A 25,845-nucleotide genomic window follows, 5' to 3' on the forward strand; every position below is an offset into this window, starting at 1 on the left:
CGTGTTACATTATAATTAAGTAAATAAAAATATGGTCTCTTTGACAACAACTCTATCTATATATGATCACACACAAACAATTTAGTATTTCCTAGCTAAATTTCGTACATGTTGAAGTTATACATGTCGAGAAAAGATTTTGTAAGTGTTCATGAAAAAGAATCAAGTGAGAAAGTGTATTGAAAATATAATTAAGTAAATAAAAATATATTTTCCTTAAGAACCAAAGCTTTTTAAATGAAATAGTCATGCATACATTATATTTAATATGCTTTTTATATATCTTCAAGGTAAAAGTCATGGTCACTATCTTTGAACATAATGTTTTGAAATTGGATATATCGTTTGCATATTATCCACACAAAACATTATAAATAATTGACTACAACTTGTTGAAAACTTAGAACCCAAACAAAAGTGGACTTTAAGATCTCTCTGATGCTAATTGTCCTAACTCTATGTGCCTTAGCTAGAGGCTTCCAAATAGTCAAGTTGCCATACAAATTCACATTATATGTTTATCTCATTTTTTCTTTCTTTAATATATACTTTCTTAGTTTACTTTTACCGACCCACTATTTCAAAAATAAATTTTCACTTTTATTTATCACTTTTAACATATCAAGAAATTAAAAGACAATAATTTTTTTTTCTGTTTCACCCTCATATTAATTATTATTTGTTAAGGATGTGCATAGTTTAAAAATTAAAATGGATAAGTAAATATAAATAGAGGGAGTAAAAGGCAAACATGAGACATGGAATCCCAAAAATAAGGATACGTGCATGCATGAAATATGCAGTAACCCCTTTTTCACGTCTCCTTTATTATGCATGCAACTGTTACATGGAAAAGATATATAATATCTCAAAATATCAATTTTGTTTTATTTCTCTTATTTATTTATTATTACTTTTCCCCCTTTTTTTTGGCGGAGCTATAGGCAAACTATTTCTGTTTCATATGTATATATGATGTGAATGAGCAATGCAACTTTACAATTACGAGCCCGCAATGAGAAAGCGATTTCAGAATTTAAATTTTATGTATTTGATGAGCTTAAGATTTTACTTTAATTTATTTGATTTAGTTCGTTAAAATCAATTATTTGTAGTTAATTAGTGGATATTTTTTTTTAAAAATAAAATATATATATAATCTGAGTCAAAATTATTAAGCTAGAATAGGGGTGGAAATTGGGCGGGTCGAGTTAAGTTTAGGCGGGTCATAATGAGTTAAGACAATAATTGGATCTAGATCCAACCCAACCCAAATTAGTTTGGGTCAAAACGTGTTGGATCAAAATGAGTTAGGTAATGGATTATATAACGGATCAAGACCAAATCCAACCCAATTTTTACTAATCTTAATTATTTTATTTGTTCTTTTAAACTATTTTAGTACCTAATATTTTTTTTCTTTATTATGACTATATATAACATATCAAATTGAAAAAAAAATTAAAATATTTTAACAAAATTTCTCATGAGCCAATTTTACATATCAATCCAATTTTTAATGGGCTAAAATGGATTTGGTTGAAATGAATTAAACTAATAAATGGGTGGGTCAATAATCAATCCAAACTTAAACGGATTGAATTAAATCAGGCGGGTTGAATTTGATTTTTCCATCCCTAAGCTAGAATATTGTACGTCCGCCCCATTCTAGCAGTCAAATAGCGCCTATCTAGTAACCTATATATATACTTTTTGTTTTAATTTGTTTGTCATATTTTGACTTAACATAAAAATTAAGATTTTTTTTGAATTTTGTGACTTTAAATTAGGTTATATGAAATGTTGTAATTAAAGAATTTCTTAAAGAGAAAGACGAAGCGTTTTTATTTGAAATGAACGAAAAAAGAAAGTAAAATAGACAAATTGAGACGGGGAGGAGTAAATCTCAAAGATCACTTTATTTGGGTTTATTAATTATTTTTTAAAATAATTAGTAAATGCTTCAACTTGTATAATAAAAATTGCTATCACTATGTTCAAAGATTGTGACACGACTGCTACCTGGAAATTGAAATACATCTATAACTAATTATAAAGGTGAACGAAGTGACTTATAATTTATTTTTTTTCAAATTGTTTAAATAAAAGTAATTTTTTTGTTTGATATATAATATATATTAATAATAATTAAGAAAAAGGTTTTCTTAGTTCTGTCTGGTAATTAATTAAACAAATAAATTAAAACTTGATTAGATCAATCAAAATGTTGGCTAGTGACCCCTTATTTATTAATTAGAATTTAGATCAATCATTTGATCCATCCAAATTTAATTGTCAATTAACCATGTGCCAATTTCTTAAGCCTAAAGTAAACCTAAGTATAAACAAAAAGCTCCTTATTCTCTAACCATTCAAATTGTAATAGTATCAACCTAATAAATAATTGGGGGAAACCCCTAATAAATTTATTGGAATTGTAATAATATCAACCTAAGTATAAACGAAAAACCTAAATTATTGTAATACATAAACATACATTTAAACATGGCTTTAACGAGCAAGTATATGCATTCTAATTTTAAGAGTGTACATCTAGACACCTCAACTTGATTTTGACAATTAAACACTCCACCAATGCCACTGTGTTTCATGGACACCCGACGTTGACGATATACATAAATTTTGAAGGTGTTTATATAATCATTTTAAGTTAGAGTGTTTAAATGGCGCAATGATGACGAGTTTCAGGTGTCTAAATATGCATACACACTACTAAAAATATACTATAATATTATTTCATTGAAATTTTCCATTGAAAAACATTCAATGGCTATTATTCCCACAGATATTTTGATTAAATCGATGAGAAAAGAAAAAATGTACAATGGCTATTTCCTGTATTTCAATGGGAATCTATTTTGCACGATGCGTTTTTCCTTTGAGCCTTTTCAGTGGGAATGGGGGTGGTAAAATCATGTTTTATAATAAATTTTTCATTAATTAGTGTGGAAAAAACCTTATTTCTAATAGTGACTTAATGTTGGAATGATTACTTATTAGTTGAGACCAAATTTAAATATTTGTTTATGTAGTAACTATTATGCCAATTAATTTCATGCATGCACGTATCCTTGTTTTTGGGATCCCATGTTTTAGGTTGGCTTCTATTAAAGTATGTAAAAAGGCACAAAAATGATGTGAATTTGTAGTGCTAACTTTACTTTTTCAAAGTTAGGGATTATTTCCATCAGAGAGATCTTAAAGTCCGCTTTCGTTTGGCTTACTAATTTTTTCAACAAGTATTGAAGTATAGCAAATTCGTTAACATGTTTAATGTAGATATTTAACCTTCTTTTTTTTTTTTTTGATTTCCCACCCCTTGTCTGTTCGTATTGAAAAATTCGAATCGCGTATTACAGGTTCTATTAGAGAAGACGCTCCCAACAAGGTTTTCTCCATATGACCCATTAGGGAGTGACGCTCCAAACAATATTTTCTTCAAATTCAGAGCTTGAACTCGAGATCTTTAATTAATTGTAGAGCAGTCTCACCACAACTCATGTGGATAAATATAGTTATTACATGTGTATAAGTTATGCCAGCTCAACCATGTGGGGTTTTGCGTAACTAGCTATAGCTAGTAGCCTATAGATACTTTCACATAGACCAAATCAATATTCCATGAACGTAACATTAATGAACACAAAGAATTAAGTTCCTTATTGTAACAGTATTCACCTAATTTTTGACCCTAGTCTTTGAGAAGAATTAATTAAACTATCCATCTAGCTCAATTGGTTTGAATTAAAAATAGTTGAGGGAACTATAATACTTCCTCCTTAGTTCACTTTTATTTGTCATATAATTTAAACTCGGCATATTCATTAAAAAATAATTATTGATGTGGTTATTTTAACACATTGTCTTTATTAATTGATGTATAGTATTAAGAGTAGAAGGGGAGTCTTGGAGTAACTGGTAAAGTTGCTGCCATATGACCAGGAGGTCACGGGTTCAAGCCTTGGAAACAGCCTCTGGCAGAAATGCAAGGTAAGACTGCGTACAATAGACCCCTTGTGGTCAGACCCTTTCCTGGATCCTGCGCATAGCGGGAGCCTTAGTGCACCGGGCTGCCTTTTTTTTATTAAGAGTGTTTGAATTGGCTTATTTCAAGTGGCTTTTAACTTTTAACTCTTTTTATAAGACAAAAAATTAAATATTTTTAAGCATTTTATTTTAGGCTAAAAAGTACAAAAATAAGTTAAAAACCGCTTTTAGTTTTAGCTTATAAGCTACTTAAAATTAATAGTCAATCCAAACACCCCCAAGTCTTGAAAAATGATTTGGAGAATAAATAATTAATATTAAGGGTAAAACATGAAAAAATTTTCTTGATATGTTTGAAGTGTCAACTAAAAATAAAAATTCATTTTTGGAATAGTTGACAAGTAAAAGTGAACAGAAGGAATATATGTATGATTAATCTATATATAATATTGTATATCATGTTTAATCAGTATATAATTTATATATACTAATTAAAAAAAGGGAATTTTCGTATATAGCCACTCAAAAATACCTTAATTATGCTCTATAACTATAGTTTACTAATTACAATTCGTAGTTATAGTTATAGTAACGTTTGTATAATTCGCACAACATTTGTATACGTTTGTATAATTCGCTATACAATTTGCAATTTTTGTATAACGTTTTTATATTTCACTATACAATTCATGCACAACGTTTGTATAATTCACTATACAATTTGTAGTGTTTGTATACTTCGATATACAATTCGATTTGCACACAGTGTTTGTATAAATCACGTGAATTATGCAAAACTCAAACTGTAATTACAATTAGATGTTTGTCGCGAGCCATAATTAATTCAAACTATAGCTATGTTAGCTAATTAACTAGTATATATTTATTTATTCGTGTAATTTTTCTATTTAAAAAAGTAAATAGTAAATCTGATCGGCTATTTGTGTTAGAATCTCTTTAATTAATTAGTTCCTAACATTTAATCATAATTAATTCAGTACATGTGATGTTAGAGCCTCGATCACTTTATTACTTTTGAATGTATTGCCAAAAATTGTAAACAGAATATTGCACTAGATAACAGAAAGCATGGGCATATTTTTCTATTTTTTATAATGTTTGTATGTAACAAAAGCACAACTACATTGCTAACATTTAAAGTCATTTAATTAATATTCAAACGTATAAGAAACTTTCCCCCCCTCATTTTCTCCTTAAAATAAGGTGCCAACAATTTCTTGTTTTTGGCCATGTGATTGCCTATGCTGGATTATGATTTAAAGTCTTTATTTCCCCAAATCAAAACATGACCAAATTGGAAAAATAACCTAACTTTCATTCTAGTCTAAAAGCAACTATTAAAAAAAATCTTTATTTAATTTCTACTTATCAATGAGAGTACCCCCAAAGTCTATAAATATCCCTCTAAACAACTCCAATTCCTCATCAATTAATCCTTTGAATCCCTCAAAAATCTTTTTTAGCAAAATGAGTCTCTTAGCATTTTTTCCAATTTTCTTCATCTTTCTCTTTAACTTATCATTAGCAGCAAATACCATTTACAATGTTCAAAATTTTGGAGCAAAATCCAATGGCCAAACAGACTCATCAAAAGCATTTTTGAGTGCATGGGGAGCAGCTTGTGCTTCTACTAGCGCAGCCACTATTTACGTGCCACGTGGAAATTACTTGATTCGCAATGCGTACTTCAATGGTCAAACATGTAAGAGTAATGCTATTACAATACGTATCGATGGCACTCTGTTAGCTCCCTCTGATTATAATGTAATTGGCAATGACGAAAATTGGATAAAGTTTGAAAAAGTCAACGGTGTTTCTATCTATGGTGGAATTTTTGATGGTCAAGGTGCTGGTCTTTGGGCTTGCAAGATGGCCTCAGGCAAAAATTGCCCTAAAGGAACTACGGTACGTTAAGTTTTTCACGTAAAATGTTTAGTGGATTTTTAAAAATATTTTACGTTAAATTTTGGTGCAGGCACTGGCTTTTTTCAACTCAAACAACATTGTAATCAACGGAGTAACTGCACAAAATAGCCAAATGTTTCATATTTTGGTAGATGGTTGCCATAACGTGAAGCTACAAGGAGTGAAGGTGTCATCTCCAGGAAATAGCCCTAATACTGATGGTATTCATGTACAATCATCGTCAGGAGTGAGCATTATGAACTCACATATTGGTACTGGAGATGATTGTATCTCTATTGGCCCTGGAAATTCTAACTTATGGATCGAAGGCATTGCTTGTGGCCCTGGCCATGGAATCAGGTTTGGAACACAAACATATCAATGATTAATATATACATATTTAGTAGATTTACTTCGATTTTATGATCTTTTCAACTAAAATGTATGTCCAAATCTGGATATTTGTCTGCAGCATTGGAAGCTTAGGTTGGGAATCGCAAGAGCAAGGAGTACAAAATGTGACAGTTAAGACGGTTACCTTCACGGGAACCGAGAATGGTGTTAGAGTAAAAACTTGGGCAAGACCTAGCAATGGCTTTGTTAGAAATGTTCTCTTTCAACATATTGTTATGACTAATGTTCAAAATCCAATAATCATAGACCAAAATTATTGTCCTAATCATGAAAGCTGTCCTAATCAGGTATTAATTATCACAATAATGATAAAATTGGATTATGTTCTTAATCTTAATCTAATTATATATGTACTAATTACATTATTCATTTTTTATTTTTTTATTTAGAGTTCTGGTGTAAAGATAAGTGACGTAACGTATGAGGACATACATGGAACATCAGCTACAGAAGTAGCAGTGAAATTAGATTGTAGTAAAACAAATCCATGTATTGGAATAACACTTGAAGATGTGAATCTTAGTTATAAAGATGGTAGAGCTGAAGCTTCATGTGTTAATGCTGGAGGAAGAGCTTCTGGTTTCCAAGAACTAACTCATTGCTTATAAATTAGAACAAGTATATATATATAATGCATATTTTAATGAAGAATATGGACACTCTAATAATGTAATTTTATTGTTTGTGTTACTTGTTTGGAGGCTGGCCTCGAAAGCTCCAACTTTTAAACTATATTTTTGTATTCTTTTAATTTGTAATGTATTTATTTATACTTGTTGTTCAATTGTTCCTTATGTAACATTATTAAATGTCTAATGAAATGTACAACACCGATGGAAGCTTATATTCCCTTTGTTTGTAACGACCCTATCGTTTTGTGCACTAGAATTTTTTATTTAATAAAAAAATTATCTCATAAATTTTTAATGAGTATTTTGAATTATTCGATAATTACGATTATTTAATTGAAATGTAATTTTAGATAATTTATTTAGTTGGTGGGCTAAATTGTTAATTTATTTAAAATTCTATACCACTTGACCCATGTAAAAAAATAAATTTAAGTGAAAAAGGATTTAACATGTTAAATAATATTATCAATAGTTATTAATTAGAGGTGGCGGAACACGAGCACGAAAGTTACAACTTTACTTTCATACCAAGCGGTGAAGCAGAACCCTTGACAACTCCAGGTAGTGAATTTATTCCTACGATTATATTTATACTAATTTGAGGGTGAGTAGAATTTAGACAGTGGCCACATAAGTTGAATCTTTTCTGGTGCCTTTAAGAATTGGAAGGAATTGAAATAAGAAAATGGCTTATATAATAACTTTGTAATAGGTATAATTCATAGTCTCTGCATTGTGATAGTTGCTATAGTTGAAGTATATTGTTCGTATTTTTTTTTATCAGGCTTCGATAATTTTACAGATTTTCATTTAATTATCGAATTATAATTCAAGTTTTGATATATTGAAATAGATAATCAAATGTTAGGTATATTATATTATACTATATTAATATCATTGGAGTTGTGAAATTGGAGGAATTGAGGCTTAACCCCATATTTGAGTTTTAGGAAATTAATTATAAAGTCGGTTGTTGGGTCTAGGTTAAACATATATAATATTTGTGTCTTCAGACTAGTTTACTTATAAATATTATATATTTGATAGATTGGAAACGGTTAGAGGCATTGAAGAAAAGCAAAGGCATTGGTGAATTAGCTTTGCTTGACTTTGGTTCTTCGGTTGAGGTAGGTTATGGTTGATTCTATATAATAGAGAGACTCTTACTAGTGATTGATAGTCATTGTGTAATGTTGTGAAGTTTTCTATACATTTAACTGTTGTGGTTTGGTTGATTGATATGTTGTTGTGAATGGTCTGAAATCCCAAGACCGTGAAATCCATAATCTTGAACTTGCTCTATCAAAGTGATGCCTTGGATAAAGAAGACTTCATGAAATATTGTTAATGAAGTGAAAAGTGATGAGAAAGAATGATAAATTAATTATATTATTGGATCGGGTGTCACGTTCCGATAGGTACATTTGGATCAGGTGTCACATTTCGACACAGTACATTTGGATCGGATGTCACATTTCGACACTGTATATTTGGATCAGATGTCACATTTTGACACGGTACATTTGGATCGGGTGTCACATTCCGACACGATATATTTGGATCGGATGTCATATTTCGACACGGTATATTTGGATCGGGTGTCACATTCCGACAAGATATTATGGATCGAGTGTCACGTTTCGACACGATAATATTAAAGGAAAATATATTAAAATGACTTAATACTACCCAATCTCAAATAACTCTTTTTCCAAAAGATCGTGGTGTGGAGGCCTGAGTCCACATATACACTCTTGATATTATTGACTAATTATGTAATCATTGTGCCGTCACTTGATATTGATCTTGTTGGTTGCCACTTGTTAAGTGTTATGGTTGATTTTCTGCTATTACGTTATGCATATTGATTTCTATTTCGAATCGGCCGATGATAACTATTCAGTACATGTTGCCCCGTACTGACCCCTACTTGATTTTTTCTTTATTTTATTTTGTGGAGTGCAGCGAGTGTACCATTGACTTCGACTCGCCCTCAGCTCTAGCCAGTTTCCAGTATATCAGATTCCGGGGTGAGCTATCCTTCTAGCTCGTGTTGGATTCTCTCGGTCATGACATCTTATCCTTAGTTTTCGGACACATTATGTTATTTATTTATTCTATTGTTTGATATTTTCAGACTTAGTTTTAGAATTTAGATGTTTTTGATGTGATGACTTTCAGATTTTGGAGAACATATATTATAGACTTTAGTGATTTTATTATTTCTTACTTTAATAAGGTTTGAGCTTCCACAATATCATCGTGTTTTATGAGTTGAATCGTTAATATAAATTGGGGTTTGTATCGTTGGTTTTCCCACTTAGGAGGTTAAGTGTGGGTGCCACTCATGACCTATTTTTGATCGTTACATTTTTATAAGCCTTTTTATGACGATAAAAATTTAAATTAGTCAAATCAATATATTTCAGATATTAAATAATTATATCAAAACATAAAAAGAGAAATACGTACATTAAGTCCTTCCCTTAACTTACACTTTTTTATTAAGTAGATACCTAAAAGTTACAGTGATCCTATTATACCATATAACCATTTTTAATCACTCATTTCCAGAATATAGTATGTGATCTCACGCGCGTGAATGACTAAAAATTCACCTTCAAATAAGTGTTTTAGTATCGCGGGACCTTATAAAAACAAAAATTTTAAAAAGTTGATGATTGCTGTAGGGTTGGTAATAATGGTGTTTATATTGGAGGAATTTTACAAAGATTGAAGTGAAAAACATAGGGAGAAAAGAGAGAAAGAATAGGAATTCAATAGAAAAATAAAAAAATAAAAAAGATAACATCAATATGATACAATAAATATTCCATAAAATAATAGTTTCGCTAAATGAATATTTTTCTCTCATTTCGAATTGGGCCAGTTATATTAAAGTAATATTCTCGCTAAATGCATTAGATAATAATTAAAAATAAATTATTAAAGGTCAAAAAAATATAAAGTAATAATTACTAAAATACATCAAGAATTTATATATATTTAATCAGTTAATAATACTAGAGCAATAACTATTTTTTTAAAAAATATGATTCGTTGATTTTTTTTTCCTACCAAAACCAAAATTAATCTCATCCTTATGGAACATACTGTAAAATACTCTCTAAAATAATAAATATTTTTATTTATCGATAAATTAATAATCTTGATAAACAATTTTTTTTAATCTCAAACATATATATTTATAGAGATTTTACTGTATATGGCAAATGACGATTGCTGCATAATCCACATAATTTCTTACAACAAAAAATGACTGAAAAGGAGATATATATGCTACTTTAAAATGATTCTGTGGGATAATTTCAAATTTTTTTGTCGGTGTAAAAAAATGTCATATATTTATAATTAGTAATAATTTAATTTTAAAATATTTATTTTATTTTTAATAAAATAATTTATAATCATACAAATATTTATAACTAATTTTAGATCATAATTTTTTTTAAAAAAATCTTAAATTTTATATCAAATCAAATTATTATGGAGGTATAAATTAAAGCAGACTTTATTATCTTCAATTGAATAAAGAGATTCTTAGCGCACGTTTGGTCACAAGTATTATTGAGAAAAAATTGAGAAAAAATTTAAGAAAAATAATCAAATATTCTTTAAAAAATTTATGGAGAAATACATTCAACAAAATTTTACACTTATTAAAAATATTTAGAAATTTGGATCAAACGCTAGCTAACATTGAGATATATAGGCCGTTTGAATTGGTTTATAAGATGCTTATAAACTGTTTTCAGCTTTTTTTGAGTGTTTGACTGATCAACTTAAAGTCATTTTGTGCTTAAAATAAACCCAATAAATAGTTAAACTTATTTAGATGAATTTATTTTAAGCCGTTTATAAATTAAAAATACCTTATAAAGGGCAGCCCGATTCACTAAAGCTTCTGCTATGCGCGGGTTCTTGTAAATAAAAAAAAGTTGGTATGCACATTAATTTTTTTAATAATTTCTTTTACTTTCACAAAAGTTTGATTTTGAAGAAAAAGTCAGAAATTTTGTACATGCATAAAGAACCCCACAAGGCATTATCCCCATCATGAACAAGACGGCCATTAGTTAAAGCACCTAATCGTATTGAGAGCAATAATTCAATTAGAGAGTGTGTTGTCACTCACAAGGAAGAAATTCAGAGTGAAAATGGGAGAAGTGATTAGTAACAAACAGATCTTACTAAAAGATTATGTAAATGGATTCCCTAAAGAATCAGATATGGAATTGAAGATCAGCACTATCAAATTGAAAATTCCAGAAGATTCCAACACTCTTTTGGTGAAAAATCTTTACTTGTCTTGTGACCCATATATGAGACCTCGTATGAAGAAAATGGAAGGCAGCTATACCGACTCCTTTATTCCTGGCTCTGTAAGTCTAAATTCCTCTTTTTTTATTTTTTTTTATCAAAAAAATTTGAGTTTGAGTTCCGAATTCTAGAATAGATATTTTATTGGTTCTATATAAATTATTTGATTTTTTAATACAAATATAAGGTTTCGGACCAAAGTTACTTAGATTGTGCTGAATTCATAGGTAAAACTCTAGCTCCGTCCCTGATTGTGATAGTCAGAGTTGGAGTTAAAATTTTGAGTTTATGGAAGGTTTTAGATTGTAAGCACTCTCCATCTCCGATCCTAAGGTTGTGGGTTTGAGTGACTACGGGGAGCTTCTAGAAAAGGGGTAAAAAAAAAGGATTTTTAAACACAAATACAAGCTAAGGTCAGAGGTAAAGTTACTGGATTCTGCTGAACTTGTGATGATATATGGTGCAAAAACAACTAACTTAATACAACAATGACAACTATAACAATGCCTGAAGCCCGAATTCAAGTGGAGATTGATTATATGAATCTTTATTGATCATGTTGCTTCATTTAAGAGTAACTAATTAACTTGATAAATGATATGACTTGAAGTAATTTAAATAGTTGGTAAACCAATATCTATTGTGTTGGTAGATATAGATATTTCTCTTTATTGTTTTAAGTTTAAGTCAATTTAAAGGATGACAACTTTTTCAGATTCTATGATTTTGGCAGAATACATAAACAGACACTCAAACTTGGCCTCATCTAGCAAGTAAACGCTTCAACTTTGAGTATGCATCTCTAAACACCTCAACTTGTCTCTACTGTGTAGTTGAACTTGAACACTCCCAACTTACAAACAGATCATTTAGACACTTCCAAAATTTATGTGCCGTATTAGCGTCGGGTGTCCATGAAACGCAGTGAAGACAAGTTGAAGTGTTTAGTTGTCCGTTGAGACCTAGTTGATATGTCTAGATGTGCACTCTCAAAGTTGGAGTGCTTACTTGGCAGGCGAGACCAAATTTAGGTGGTTGTTTATGTATTATGTCTTCTATAATTTTTACATTAATGGCAATTGAAACCTTTTTTATTTTATGTTGCGTAGCCTATTGTGGGGTTTGGAGTGGCTAAAGTTGTGGATTCAGCTCATCCAAAATTCAAGAAAGATGATTTAGTTTGGGGAATAACTGGATGGGAAGAATACAGCATCATCAAGGCTCCTGAGACTCTCTTCAAAATTCACAATACAGATGTGCCTCTTTCCTACTATACAGGAATACTAGGTAAGTTATTCCGTCAAGAACATCATGTGAAGTACCATGTGGAGACGTATTCCATATCCTAAAGTCTTGGAGTTTTAAACATAATTTTGAGAATGTTAGTACTTATTGTTAGACTGTTTATTCATTTTTAGACATCCATATTATATTGTCCACGCATGAGACATGTCCTGTTCTGGACTTGCGGGGGAAGGGTGTTTGATGATCACACACTTCAATGCTTATATCTCAAAAAAATAAAAATCGCTTCAATCTTACTGGAACTGATCCTTTTTTCTTTTTTTATAATGTGTTACATAATAACAATCCGGTGTTTGTCTTTCTAAGGTCTGAAGAATTGATTTTCCTTGTCGTAGTTCATACTTATATTCAAGCTGGAAAATTCTTCTTTTTCTTCTCAATGTCTTCTTTCCAAATTTGCACTTCTGAGTTGATAGTTTTTGAGATCCGTTGCTGTTTATTTTTCACACATGAGACAAACAATTTGAAAATGTTTAGTGTAAAAAGGGAGAAAAATAACCAATATAATTGTATTCTTAGGTATGCCCGGGATAACTGCTTATGGAGGTTTTTATGAGCTATGCTCCCCAAAGAAAGGAGAAACTGTGTATGTGTCCGCTGCATCTGGAGCTGTTGGCCAGCTCGTTGGACAATTCGCTAAGCTAGTAGGTTGCTATGTTGTTGGAAGTGCTGGAAGCAAAGAAAAGGTAAGCTTTATTCAGGAAATGCTCTTCACCAAAATGGTTGATCTGCTCAATGTGATTGATTTCAAAGCTTGTTCGGATCTTGATGATATTTGTGTTAACTAATGTCAAACTGACTTTCGTTGCCCCTTCATTCCTCTTAACAGTGGAATCAGCAGGGAAGATATCTCCTTTTCCATTGTTAATCATTTCTCGTTTAGTTTAAGATGTTTGTTGCTTATTAAATGCATGACCTGTAGTGTATTTTCAAGAACACCATTCTCCAAGTGAGAGATTTGAGGTCCATCTAAATGTTTTCGTTGTTTTTTCATGTTTTTAGGTTGAACTGTTGAAGAACAAATTTGGTTTTGATGAAGCATTTAACTATAAAGAGGAACAAGATTTATCAGCTGCTTTGAAAAGGTAAATGTCATGTTCTTTTTTTCCTGAGATATATAGACTCACAAATGACATTTTCTCCTTCAATTAGAAGCTAGAATTTATTCCTTTCTCCTTAAACATTTTTTTCATGGTATTCTATGTTCTTTTGATGTTAGTTTTTCTAAATAACATATATTTCTCACCAAATGTTGATTAATTTAGTCTGTTGAAATATGTGACAATCTCATCCAATAGCTTAAGTTGTTATAGAGAACGCACTTTTTAATTAGTTAATTATATCATGTCTGAACATCAATCAGGTACTTCCCTGATGGAATCGATATTTACTTTGAAAACGTTGGAGGAAAGATGCTTGACGCAGTTCTTCTCAACATGAGAATCCATGGACGAATTGCTGTATGTGGGATGATCTCACAATACAACCTCGAGCAAAATGAAGGAGTTCACAACTTGTTCTGCCTCATCTCAAAACGACTCCGTATGCAAGGATTTTTGGCTGTTGATTACTTTCCCCTATACCAAAAGTTTGTCGAAATGGTTACTCCACACATTAAAGAAGGGAAGGTAAAATATGTGGAGGATATAGCTGAAGGCATTGAAAGTGCACCAGGTGCTCTAGTCGGCCTCTTCTCTGGTAGAAATGTTGGAAAACAATTGGTGCTTGTTGCTCGTGAATAAACTTATAGAGTGTGTTTGGTACGATGGAAAGTATTTTCCTCATGTAATGAAAATACCAGCAAATGACTTTGTTGTAGAAATCATCAAGATTGATGTGTTTTCTCTATCATACAAACATATGTTATCAAGTATGCTAAGTTTGTACAGACCAAAAGTTGTTATGAGTTTTGTGGTTACTGAACTTTGTGTTGCAATAAAAGAAGACATTTTGAATGGCAAAAAGTCGTGAATATGGCGGATTCATCAGTAGCAGAGTAACATTTTGTATAGTGAATGATCCTTTTATATACAAGCATGGGCGAAGTTAGAGTATCGGGAGAGGGTTCAATTGAATTCCCTTCGTCAAAAAAGTATACTATATATATAAGGTCAAAATTATTTTTATGCATATATAGTAGATATTAAATTCTTCATATTTGGAATCGCCTTTGTGAAAATTTTGATTCTGCGTCATCAATTTGAAATGGAAGGTCAAAATAAGGGTGCTTTTTGAAAATCACAAAATGTAATTACACTACATACACAGAAAAATTAAAGAAAAAGATTGACTAGAAATAACAAAATTTATTCCTCCCTACACTAAATTATCGAGAGAGGGTTTAACTAAATTTCCTTCATCAAAAAAGTACAATAATATATAAGGTCAAAACCATTTTTATGCCTATGTAGTAGATATTAAATCTCATTGACTTCTTTATATTTTGAATCGCCATTATAAAAAATTTGATTCTATCATTGATGACATGATTTGAAATAAGGGTGTTTTTTGAAAATCACAAAATGTAATTACACTACATAGACATAGAAAAATTAAAGAAAAAGATTGACTAGAAATAACAAAATCTATTACTCCCTACACTAAATTAAACTTTGATAAAAGCTAGGAATTCTAGGTCATGTTGAATGAAGTCCATGTACTTTTCCTTCAGATCCATTTGGACACCAATACTATTACCACATTGTGTTGAATACAACCAAAAAACTTGATTGTTTCTTGATCCAAAATGCATTAATTTTGGATTTCCCCATCCAAAATTTGCTTCTTGCATATGAAACCTAGTCAAACTTGAGCAAGTAAATTCCTCAATATCATCATTAGCTCCCCATTCTTTTCCTTCATAATTTTTGTTATATAAATTAGCCACCATTTCAATTACTTCATTTGCTGATGAAGTTTCACCACAATAATCAAGAGTTTTCTGCATTGTTTCTCTTATTAATATTATGAAATCTTTTAATTCCATATTGGTATTCCCTTTAGGATCATATGTTATAGGAATGTCAATAATAAAATTTCCAAAAGGATTAGTTGATTCGGGGTATTTAAGTTTACCGCGTAAATTCAAGGGAAATGACATTACTGAAGGCTTTATTTCCCCTGTTATTGCCTGTGAAGCACGGAGTTGAGACCTCCATAAAATCGCGGTGACCATTTCAACTCTGGAAGGCTTAAAGCATAATGCTTCAGAGTTTGTTAATTTGTCTCTGAGTTTTGATAGAGAGACTTCATCCATAATTTGGTTTTTGGCCACTAATTTTGTGTTCAAAGGTTTTGCTTGATCTGAAAATGTTATGTTTCTAGGTCCAAAAATGTTAGCCAAATCAAAGCTCATGAAATTGATTTTTTCAGTTGGGATTCCCAACTTGCACACTTTGGACCACTCGTATATGAAGGTAAAATTCGTCCATCCATCCATTGCAGGGTGGGAAGTGCTTGTCGATAACGCAATTCCCCCACATTGAAAAATCGTAATTTGCACAAACATAATTGGTGTCACGAACAAATTAGTAGCGTTCACGATCTTAATGTCATGTGGCCAAAATTCCATGACGAAATCCTAGTTGGTGTGTGCTTGTTGGAGGAATTCATCGTCCATACTACGATAGACCTTGGCTTTTATTAATGTAACACCTTGATCTTGACAAATAATTGAATATTTGTTTTCATCAAATCTACCAGAAATAGGATAAACATGAGTCAAAATCCTTGAAAGTGATTCTTCAAGTTGTTGTATCATAGAATTAGTGGTAATTTTAGAGTTGTTTTTGGGATAAAAAAGAACAAAAGGCATGTGTTTGCTCAGCTAGTTGGTCAAAAAAAAGATAATTTGTAATTTTGGAGGTGATTTGGAGTAGGTGAGGATGGTTTTATGAGTTTTTTGGACATGATTATAACTTGAATTTGGTCACTAAAATTAACACAAAGGCTATCCATTTTTTGATGTGACAAAAATATTGAGGGAAAGAGACCAAACTTTATAAGTTTGAAGAGACAAGTTGATAGGTGTAAACTGCTTTCTGTTTGCAATATAATATATAATATTGGGAAAATGTTGGTTTTTTTGTTAATTTTTACGAGTTATTTGGTTGGGAACAAGTTATTTTGAAATTAATTATTTCACAATAAATTATTTCGTAATAAGTTATTCCATCATATATATGAAATAATTTATAGGATAAAAAGTCATGCATTTTATCCGTAAGATTATTATACCTTATATTTCATATCAAACAATTCCTTACAAAAAAATTTGAGGAAATGAGTTCTTCAGGGCACCTACCATATGGGTAAAAGAAAATGATTTCTTACTCTGCTCCATTTTAGTTATCGTGTTTACTAAAAATAATTGTTAAGATATAATATTATATTCTCCATTTTAATTTATTTGTCTTACTTTTTTTTAGTTTGTTTAAAAAAATATCTCTTTATTATTTTTTTTGACAATTCTATAATTTCAACATTCTACATAGCATATTTATGACCACAAAATTAAAAAAAAAACTTTATTTTTTTAATTATGTGTCAAATTAAAATCAGATAAATAACTTGAACTGGGAGGAGTATTAGTTTGCACATTTACGCTTAATAAATTTGGAGAGAGATTAATGTGGTGAAAAAGAAGATAATATTAAATTGAGATCAAAGTATGAACAAAAACAATTAATAAAATTATCTATTAATTAATATTTTTTTTAAAACGTGCAAAGAAAAATATATGAAGTAAAATAGTAAACGATCTCATATATTTTATTTATTGGTGTCGTTAGCAGTTTAATACTACATGTGTTAAAATTGACGATCAATAAGTAAAACTGTTAACCATAAATATCCGATGTCGTTTGGTAGGATGTAGGGTGTACATGGATCGGATTGGTTTGAATTTTTTATAAATCAAACCAAATTATTTGTGTTGGGTTATTAAATCTATAAACCAAATCAAACTAATAAAAGTCGGATTTTTCGATATCAATTTTTCTCGGATTTTTTGGATTTTTTTGGGTTTTTCTGGTTTTTTGGATTTTTCATAGTATCTAAAAAATACATAGTGCTTCTTAAAAAAGTTCTAGTACAAAATATCAATATATAAGATGGAGGCAGAACACTGTTTGAAGTTTTAACTTTATAATATAATTTTATAAGTTGAGCTCTTTTTGTATATTATTTAGATGGCTTCTCAAATCCAAATCTAAATGTAAGAAAGAAAACAAAAATTATGAAAAATTTTTAAAAATATTTATAAATTACATTTTAATAATTTTTTTTATGTATAACATAATTTAAAAGTAGTATATCTATAATCGGGTCGGTTTGGGTTAGTTTTGACTTTTTTAGTTAAAACCAAACCAATCTTATAATGGTCGGGTTTTTTTTCCAAACACCAAACCAAGTCAAACCAAACCACTAGTCGAGTTTTTTTTCCGGTTTGGTTCGATTTATCGATTTGGTGCGGTTTATCGGTTTGCCTTGTACAGCCCTAGTAGGATGTATTAAAATAAATGCATGTATTAATTCTGTATATTATTAATATCCTGTTTGATACAGTACTTTTTTGACGTATGTATAAGTAATGATACACACTCTATTTGATATTATATTATGCATAACTAATATAGGATAAATCATGATATTATCAACGCATGGCTTAGCATGGTTAAAAATTCAATTACGCCCTTCAAAGCCTTGTTTACATCCTTTCCAATATCGTATTTGTGGAAGGAATTTTTGTAAGAATTTTTAAAAAATTATGCAATGCATGTTAATTCTAATACATCATATCAAACAATGCATACGAAATAATTTCAGCATTATTAATATCAATAATACTAATTATTACTAATACTTTCTATTTAAAACTATTCTTATGGATCCTACTAATTATAAACAACCTTTATAATTATAAATTATTTCGATTAAAAATTAAAATGTTCAAACTTAAAACAATATATGTATCACGTGAAAACTGAAAAGCCTTCCAAAAAAACATATTTGCAACAGACAACAGAATCAAATCTCTACGGAAATATTCTAACATGAAAATCATGTGCAATTCTTACGTACATTGGAGCTAATAATAATAATAATAATAATAATAATAATAATAATAATAATAATAATATATATATATATATATATATACTACGTGTCTTTATTTAATTCGCTGACGTACATTACACACATTTAATATATTTTGGTGATTGTATATATATATATATGCTACGTGATTGTCAGAAAAGTGTCAAAATGACACATCGAAATCTTACTTGAGATGTCTAAAATGAACAACGCATAATTGAGGTGTCTAAGTGAAAGTTAATGCCAACTTTAGGAGAGTACCGATGAATTTCGCCGATATAAATTCAATGTTTTCAAAAACAATGTTTTTTTCAAATAAACATGAACATGCTTGATAGGGAGTTAGGTACTACTTCCCACATACCACGTTTAAATATTAAACTCTGATTCAAAATATTTATCATAATTTTTTAAAAATAGATATTTTAAATTATTTATTATTTAAAAAATTTAAGATAACATTAATTTTGTTTTTTAATTTTATGTTTAATAGTAATTATTCTCCTAATTAATAATTTATATAAAAAAAGTATAAAAAAAATATGGCACATAATTTAAGACTGAGTACAGAGAAGCGGTGAGGACGTTAGGTATTCCCACCCACCAGCATTTAAATCTTGCCTCGATAATGTTAATTAACTTGAGAACTGAATTATTTTCATGGGTATTAATTACCTTGAGAACTGAATTATTTTCATGGGTATTAATTACCTTGACCATGAAAATAATTAGAGTTGTATTTGATTATATTTTTAAAATAAATATTTAGATTTTATTTTAAAAAAATATTTAGATAGAATTTATTCTATAAAGTTAAAAAAATTAAGAATAAATTTGAATTTAAAATGCAAATTCATTGGCTATAACTTTTCTTATATTAGTTTCTTGACACATACAATTAATTAAATAATATTTAAATTACACGTATATATAAAATTATATAGTATTTAATAAAAATCACATATTTTCTTTCATCTGGTCTTGAATTTCAAGGGTAGATATAAGTACTCTCAAGGGGAAAAGGCCCGTCGTCTGATAAACATTTAGTTTTTTCGCTAACAAATTCATATTTTCTAAAAAAAAATACATCTTAAAATATTAATCTAAGTTTATATAATTTTACTATCAAGAAGCAAAATGTAATAAATAAAAATGAACACAAGGAGTAGCTAATCCAGGACGCAATCACACGAAGGTCATTTGGTTAAAACAACAAGGGTACTCAAGGAGCATATCATAAGAAATTTAAACAACTGTCTCAAATACAGTATCTAGAAGTACCACTTGTGGAACCAATCATACGAAGGTCATTTGGTTAAAACAATAAGGGTACTTAAGGTGCATATCATAAGAAATTTAAACAACTGTCTCAAATACAGTATCTAGAAGTACCACTTGTGGAACCAATCACACGAAGGTCATTTGGTTAAAACAACAAGGGTACTCAAGAAGCATATCATAAGAAATTTAAACAACTGTCTCAAATACAGTATCTACAAGTACCACTTGTGGACCTCAATCTCCAGAAGCTTTGTTATGAAAGAAAGAAAAAAACAGACTCTTAGGGACCTAAAACTGGAAGAAATCGTTGATATCTAAAAAATAAAATATTCTCCAACAAATTAAGTTGGGACAAAATAACGGATGCAACTTTATTATTACAAAATCCAAAATGACAACAACAATAACAATAATAACAAGAAAAAAAAATTCCCAACCCTAGAGATGTAATTAGGCTAAAACTGAAAGAAATCGTTGATATCAGTGTGACATAATTCAAATAAATGATGCATATTAACTTCCTTCAAATCCAGTTGCACACAAATCCCATTGCCACATTCTGCATCATACAACCAGCAAGACTGAATATGCCTTGATCCAAAATGCATCAAACATGGTTTTCCCCAACCAAAATCAGCTTCTTGAATAGGAAATCTACAAAAACTTGAACTTGTGTACTCGTCAACTTCATCAGTACTATTTCCCCACTCTTGTGATCGGAAACTTCCATTATATATATTTGCCACGGCAGACACTATGTCCTCTGGTGAACTCTTGTCACAAGCAATAATAGTATCCTTCACCGTGTCGCGAATTAATGTCACTAATTCGTGCAACTCGGGCACCTTGTTGTGAACCCCAGGTATGAATTTTACAGGGGCCTCAATTACAAGATTCCCAAACGATTTTGCTAATTGAGGTAAAGAAATCAACCTAGTGCGCAAGTTTACTGGGACGCCCATTATAGAACGTTTTAGATGACCATGCCTTTTTTCTGAAGCACGGATGAAAGCCCTCCATAGGAGGGCTATGATCATTTCAACTCTTGAGGGATTAAAGCATAACTCTCCGATTTGTTCTCTAAGCCTTGAAATCGAATCTTCATTGATGTATAGCCTTTTGGCTACTACTTTAGAATCCACACGATCTTCCTCAGGAATACGAGGCAAGAGAAATTTCGATAAATCTCTTGGTGGGAAAACATGAGCCAAATTAAAGCTCATAAAATTAATTTTCTCTATAGGAATCTTCATTCTGCACACTTTGGACCACTCGTTAATAATATTAAAAGTTGAGTAAGCATCCATTGCAGGGTGCGCGTGGCTCATAGATAGAGCCAAGCCACCACACTCGAATTCTGTGATTTGGACAATGACAATTGGTAAGGTGAACAAGTTGGATTCATCTGCATTCCAAGTATCTTGAGGCCAACAAAGCAATGCAAAGTTGACATCCCTGTATGCTTTCTCAAGAAATTCATTGAGTTTACTATTTACCTTTGCTTTTACAAATTTAACCCCTTGGTCATGACAGGATATCAAGTCGTCATCGGATAATCTGCCAGCGATGGGGTAAACATGTGTTAAAACTCTAGATAAGGATTGCTCAAATTGTTCTTGATCATGAGTTGAATAATTATAAGTATTGTTGGTAGGAGGAGGATAGAAAAGAACAAGAGGTAAATGTTCCAAATCAGCTATTTGATCAAAGAAAGATAATTTGTAATTTTGTAGATTATTTGGAGTTGATGAAGCTGGTTTTATAAATTTGGTGGAGGTGATTTCAACTTCCATGCATGTTTCTTGTTGAAAAGCCATGTGTGTGTGTATATATATATAGCAAAAGAGAAATTAAACAAAGAAGTGAAGAAAGATATATGTTGAGGCACTCCACTCTTCCCCTTTATATAGCAAAAAATATGGGCTCTAAATATGATATTCAAAGGAGTATTTTTTTTATCGCGAATCTGTGAAAAATTTATGTCATAAATATGATTTTACTTATTTTTTATTGAACATAATGTAAAAATCACGCCCCACGTGATAAAAAAAAATTAAAATTAAATTATTACTAAATAATTAAAAATGAATGATCAGAATCCTACGTTAAACCATTCTCACCAATTATTGTGGTTTTCCTGTTTTCTAATCATTTTTTTTAAAAAAAGTCACCATGGTAGGAGACTGAGTCCCAATAATATATATATATATATATATATATATATATATATATGCATTGTAGGTAGGATTGAAACAAGTGATTATTGATTGATGTAAGGTCTTCTTCCTTGAAAAACGTGACTTCAGATTTAAGATTTTTATTTTTCATTAAGGAATTTTTAAAAATAAAAATATAGTGCTTGGATGAGCTCCGAATGGTAAGGTGAATTTTGAACGTCCTAAATTAAAAAATTGACCTCCAATACATTTTATATATTGTGTAATATCAAATTTGAAGTGTTGAGGTGTCTAGATGTGTATTCTAAAAATTAAAATGTTTACTTATTAATTGAGGCTAAATTTGAGTATCTGTTTTTATATTATATCAAATTTGTAATACGATCAAAAATTTATCCTATTACAATAAACTAGAACTATATTAATTTTTGTAAAAAATAATAATCATAATATTACTATGTTTTTTATTATATTTACAATATTATTTGTTCCATTTTCAATAATATGGCATTGTTAATTATACCATGAGCTTGTCCTGCTCAATCCTACCTACCATATATATATATATTATTTGGACTTAGTCACCTATCATTGTTATCGTTTCAAGAAAAGATTGATTTAAAATAGAAAAACCACAATGATTGGTGAGAATGGATAGTTAGGATTTTGATCATTTCTTTTTAATTATTTAATAATAATTTTATTTCTCATTTTATCTTTAATAATATGCTTTATAGATACATTACATCAATTGAAACGAAGTGAGTGTAAGGACACATATTTTTTTGACTTGTCCTTTTTATCACGCGAGTCGTGATCGACATTTGTTTGAGCACTTTAAATGGATTATGAAAAAATTCCTAATATATTTAAATAATTTATTAGAAATCCAGTCGATCAAAAAAACAATTACTTAAAATCTATAAACTTCAAATCATGAATCTGTCTCAAATTATTTTTAATTAAATTACATATTATGTGCTTGAAATAGGGTCTTGATATTCCTTTAGCCATGCAATGTTACTGTACCTGAATCAACAGTATTAATAGTTTAACATTTACACTCACAACATAAAAGATTTTTATATTACGTTTGAGTAAGAAAATCATATTTTATAGCATAATTTTCTCACTGATTCACCATAAAAAAATCCTTCTTCTAATAGTGACTCCTTTGGATATCATATTTACAGCCCATATTTTTTTCTATATAAAGGGGAAGAGTGGAGTGCGTCTACGTATGCCTTCTTCACTTCTTTGTTTAATTTCTCTTTTGCTATATTTATATATATGGCTTTTCAAAAAGAAAACATGGAAGTTGAAATCATGTCCACAAAATTCATAAAACCATCTTCACCAACTCCAAATCATCTACAAAATTACAAATTAATTATCTTTCTTTGATCAAATATCTAAGTTGGAACATATACCTTTTTTCTTTTCTATCCTCCTCTTACCAAGAACACTTATAATTATGCAACTCATGATCAAGAAAAATTTGAGCAATCCTTATCTAGACTTTTAAACCAAGGGGTTAAATTCGTAAAAGCAAAGGTAAATAGTAAACTTAATGAATTTTTTGAGAAAGCACACAAGGATGTCAACGTTGCATTGCTTTGTTGGCCTCAAAATACTTAGGATGTAGATGAATCCAACTTGTTCACCTTACCAATTGTCATTATCCAAATCACAGAATTCGAGTGTGGTAGCCTGGCTCTATGTATGAGCCACGTGCACATAATTGCAATGGATGGTTACTAAACTTTTAATATTATTAATGAGTGGTCCAAAGTGTGCAGAATGGAGATTCCTATAGAGAAGATCGATTTCATGAGCTTTAATTTGGATCATGTTTTCTCACCAAGAGATTTATCGAAACTTCTCTTGCCTTGTGTTCCTCCTGAAGATCGTATGGATACTGCATTAGAATCCAAAAGGCTACACATCAACGAAGATTCCATTTCAAGACTAAGAAGAAGTTGTGGATCACTTATGCTTTAAGCCCTCAAGAGTTGAAATGATCATAGCCCTCATTGTTTCAAAGAAGAAACACGGACATCTAAGACGTTTCTTAATGGGCGTCAGTAAACTTGCGAACTAGGTTGATTTCTTTACCTCAAGTAGAAAAATCATTCGAGAATCTTATAATTGGCATCCCTGTAAAATTCGTACCTGGGATCACAACAAGAAGATGCCCGAGTTGTACGAATTAGTGACATTACTTCGCGATACGGTGAAGGAAACTATTATTGTTTGTAACAAGAGTTCACCAGAGGACGTAGTGTCTGCCGTTGCAAATACATATAATGGAAGTTTCCTAGCATAAGACTGGCGAAATAGTACTGATGAAGTTGACATGTACGCAAGTTCAAGTTTGTGTAGATTCCTATACAAGAAGCTGATTTTGGTTGGGGAAAACCATGTTTCATGCATTTTGGGTCAAGACATGGAGAGTTTTGCTAGTTGTATGACGCAGAATGTGGAAATGGGATTTGAAGCAAATTAATATGCATTTATTTGAATGTGACACTGATATCAAGGATTTCTTTGAGTTTTAGGTCCCTAAGAGTCGTCTTTTTGTGTTACTTTCATAATAAGCCTGTGGAGTTATATGGCTTTAAAACCAAGTTTATCATTTAAATTCCCAAATAAAAAAAACATGTTTAATTATTTTAATTTGATTTAAAATTAATTAGTTTTTTCGATAAATACATGGGACACAATTGTTCAAAATGTAGCTACAAGCATAGTAGGGCAATGTGTTATTCAATTAGCTCGAGTTCCTGGAATTCATAGCATTAATATCATAAGAGATAAACCCGAATCTGATGAAATTAAAGAAGAATTAATTCAAATTTGATGCTTATAAATTGTTTACTAAAAGTGAACTCGAAGTAAAAGATGTCAAAAGTCTCCTGGTATAAATTTAATTTAATTATACATACGAACTGTATAATTATTTTTGTAATTATTAACGAGTGTATTTTAATCTGTTATAACGGTGGTGTGTTGTTGGGTGATATACCTGAACCTCGTTTGGGTTTGAATTGTATCGGAGGGAAATTCTTAAAGTGAGATACTTTTTTTTAATTTTCTTATTTTGTTTTCTTCATAGTTAAAGTTTTCACTTTTATTTTTGGTTAAATATTGAAAACATACAATGTTTTTGTTATTTTTAAGGCAAGGTTGCACTATGGTTACGTATGGAGGTAATTACTATATCTACTGCATATTTCATATTCAAGGTTAGTTTTCAAATGGTCAATTATGAAATTTAAACACTACATAATTCTTTGAATCATATTTTGAATTGTGGTCAAGGATATATCGAAAACAATATACCTCTCTTATAAAATAGAAACAAAATTTGCGTACACTTTGTTTTTTTCAGACCTAACCATTTATAGGATGGCTGAATATGTATATATGTATTGAATTATTATTGTTGGTTTTTTTTATTTAAAAAAGGATAGTTCATTGGAAGAATATTGATTACGAGAAAAGAATTTAAATGAATCACACTATAGGTGCTCGATTGATTATCTATTGGCCCTTGCTAGTGCAGGGATATTGCAATATGAGTACAATTTTTTACTCTCTTGGTCATATAATATTGAAAGCACACTTTTTATGTATAATATGTATATAGTCGTATATAATAATTG

At 30.1% G+C, this 25,845-nt stretch overlaps 4 protein-coding genes and 1 pseudogene across 4 annotated transcripts; 3 read left to right on the forward strand and 2 right to left on the reverse strand.

The window, feature by feature from the left end:
* The first annotated feature begins 5,471 nt into the window (after positions 1 to 5,471).
* On the forward strand, positions 5,472 to 7,220 carry LOC129890456 (polygalacturonase-like). The gene is made up of 4 exons (XM_055966011.1): positions 5,472 to 5,934; positions 6,005 to 6,294; positions 6,407 to 6,635; positions 6,738 to 7,220. The coding sequence occupies exons 1-4, from the start codon at positions 5,497 to 5,499 to the stop codon at positions 6,954 to 6,956; spliced, it is 1,176 nt and encodes a 391-aa protein (XP_055821986.1). The 5' UTR covers positions 5,472 to 5,496; the 3' UTR covers positions 6,957 to 7,220.
* A 3,804-nt stretch (positions 7,221 to 11,024) lies between these two features.
* On the forward strand, positions 11,025 to 14,590 carry LOC129882719 (2-alkenal reductase (NADP(+)-dependent)-like). The gene is made up of 5 exons (XM_055957145.1): positions 11,025 to 11,383; positions 12,431 to 12,608; positions 13,146 to 13,312; positions 13,629 to 13,711; positions 13,990 to 14,590. Exons 1-5 carry the CDS (start codon positions 11,159 to 11,161, stop codon positions 14,366 to 14,368), a joined length of 1,032 nt encoding a protein of 343 aa, XP_055813120.1. The 5' UTR covers positions 11,025 to 11,158; the 3' UTR covers positions 14,369 to 14,590.
* Positions 14,591 to 15,231: 641 nt separating this feature from the next.
* On the reverse strand, positions 15,232 to 16,197 carry LOC129895305 (acetyl-CoA-benzylalcohol acetyltransferase-like). The gene has a single exon (XM_055971006.1). The coding sequence runs from the start codon at positions 16,195 to 16,197 to the stop codon at positions 15,232 to 15,234; it is 966 nt and encodes a 321-aa protein (XP_055826981.1).
* Positions 16,198 to 20,344: 4,147 nt separating this feature from the next.
* LOC129890467 (vinorine synthase-like) lies at positions 20,345 to 21,863 on the reverse strand. Its single transcript, XM_055966017.1, has one exon. It carries the CDS (start codon positions 21,818 to 21,820, stop codon positions 20,459 to 20,461), a length of 1,362 nt encoding a protein of 453 aa, XP_055821992.1. The 5' UTR covers positions 21,821 to 21,863; the 3' UTR covers positions 20,345 to 20,458.
* Positions 21,864 to 23,470: 1,607 nt separating this feature from the next.
* LOC129890473 (acetyl-CoA-benzylalcohol acetyltransferase-like) lies at positions 23,471 to 24,856 on the forward strand (annotated as a pseudogene).
* Positions 24,857 to 25,845: the final 989 nt, after the last annotated feature.

Source organism: Solanum dulcamara, chromosome 1 (assembly GCF_947179165.1).
Source record: "Solanum dulcamara chromosome 1, daSolDulc1.2, whole genome shotgun sequence".
Lineage (NCBI taxonomy): Eukaryota > Viridiplantae > Streptophyta > Magnoliopsida > Solanales > Solanaceae > Solanum > Solanum dulcamara.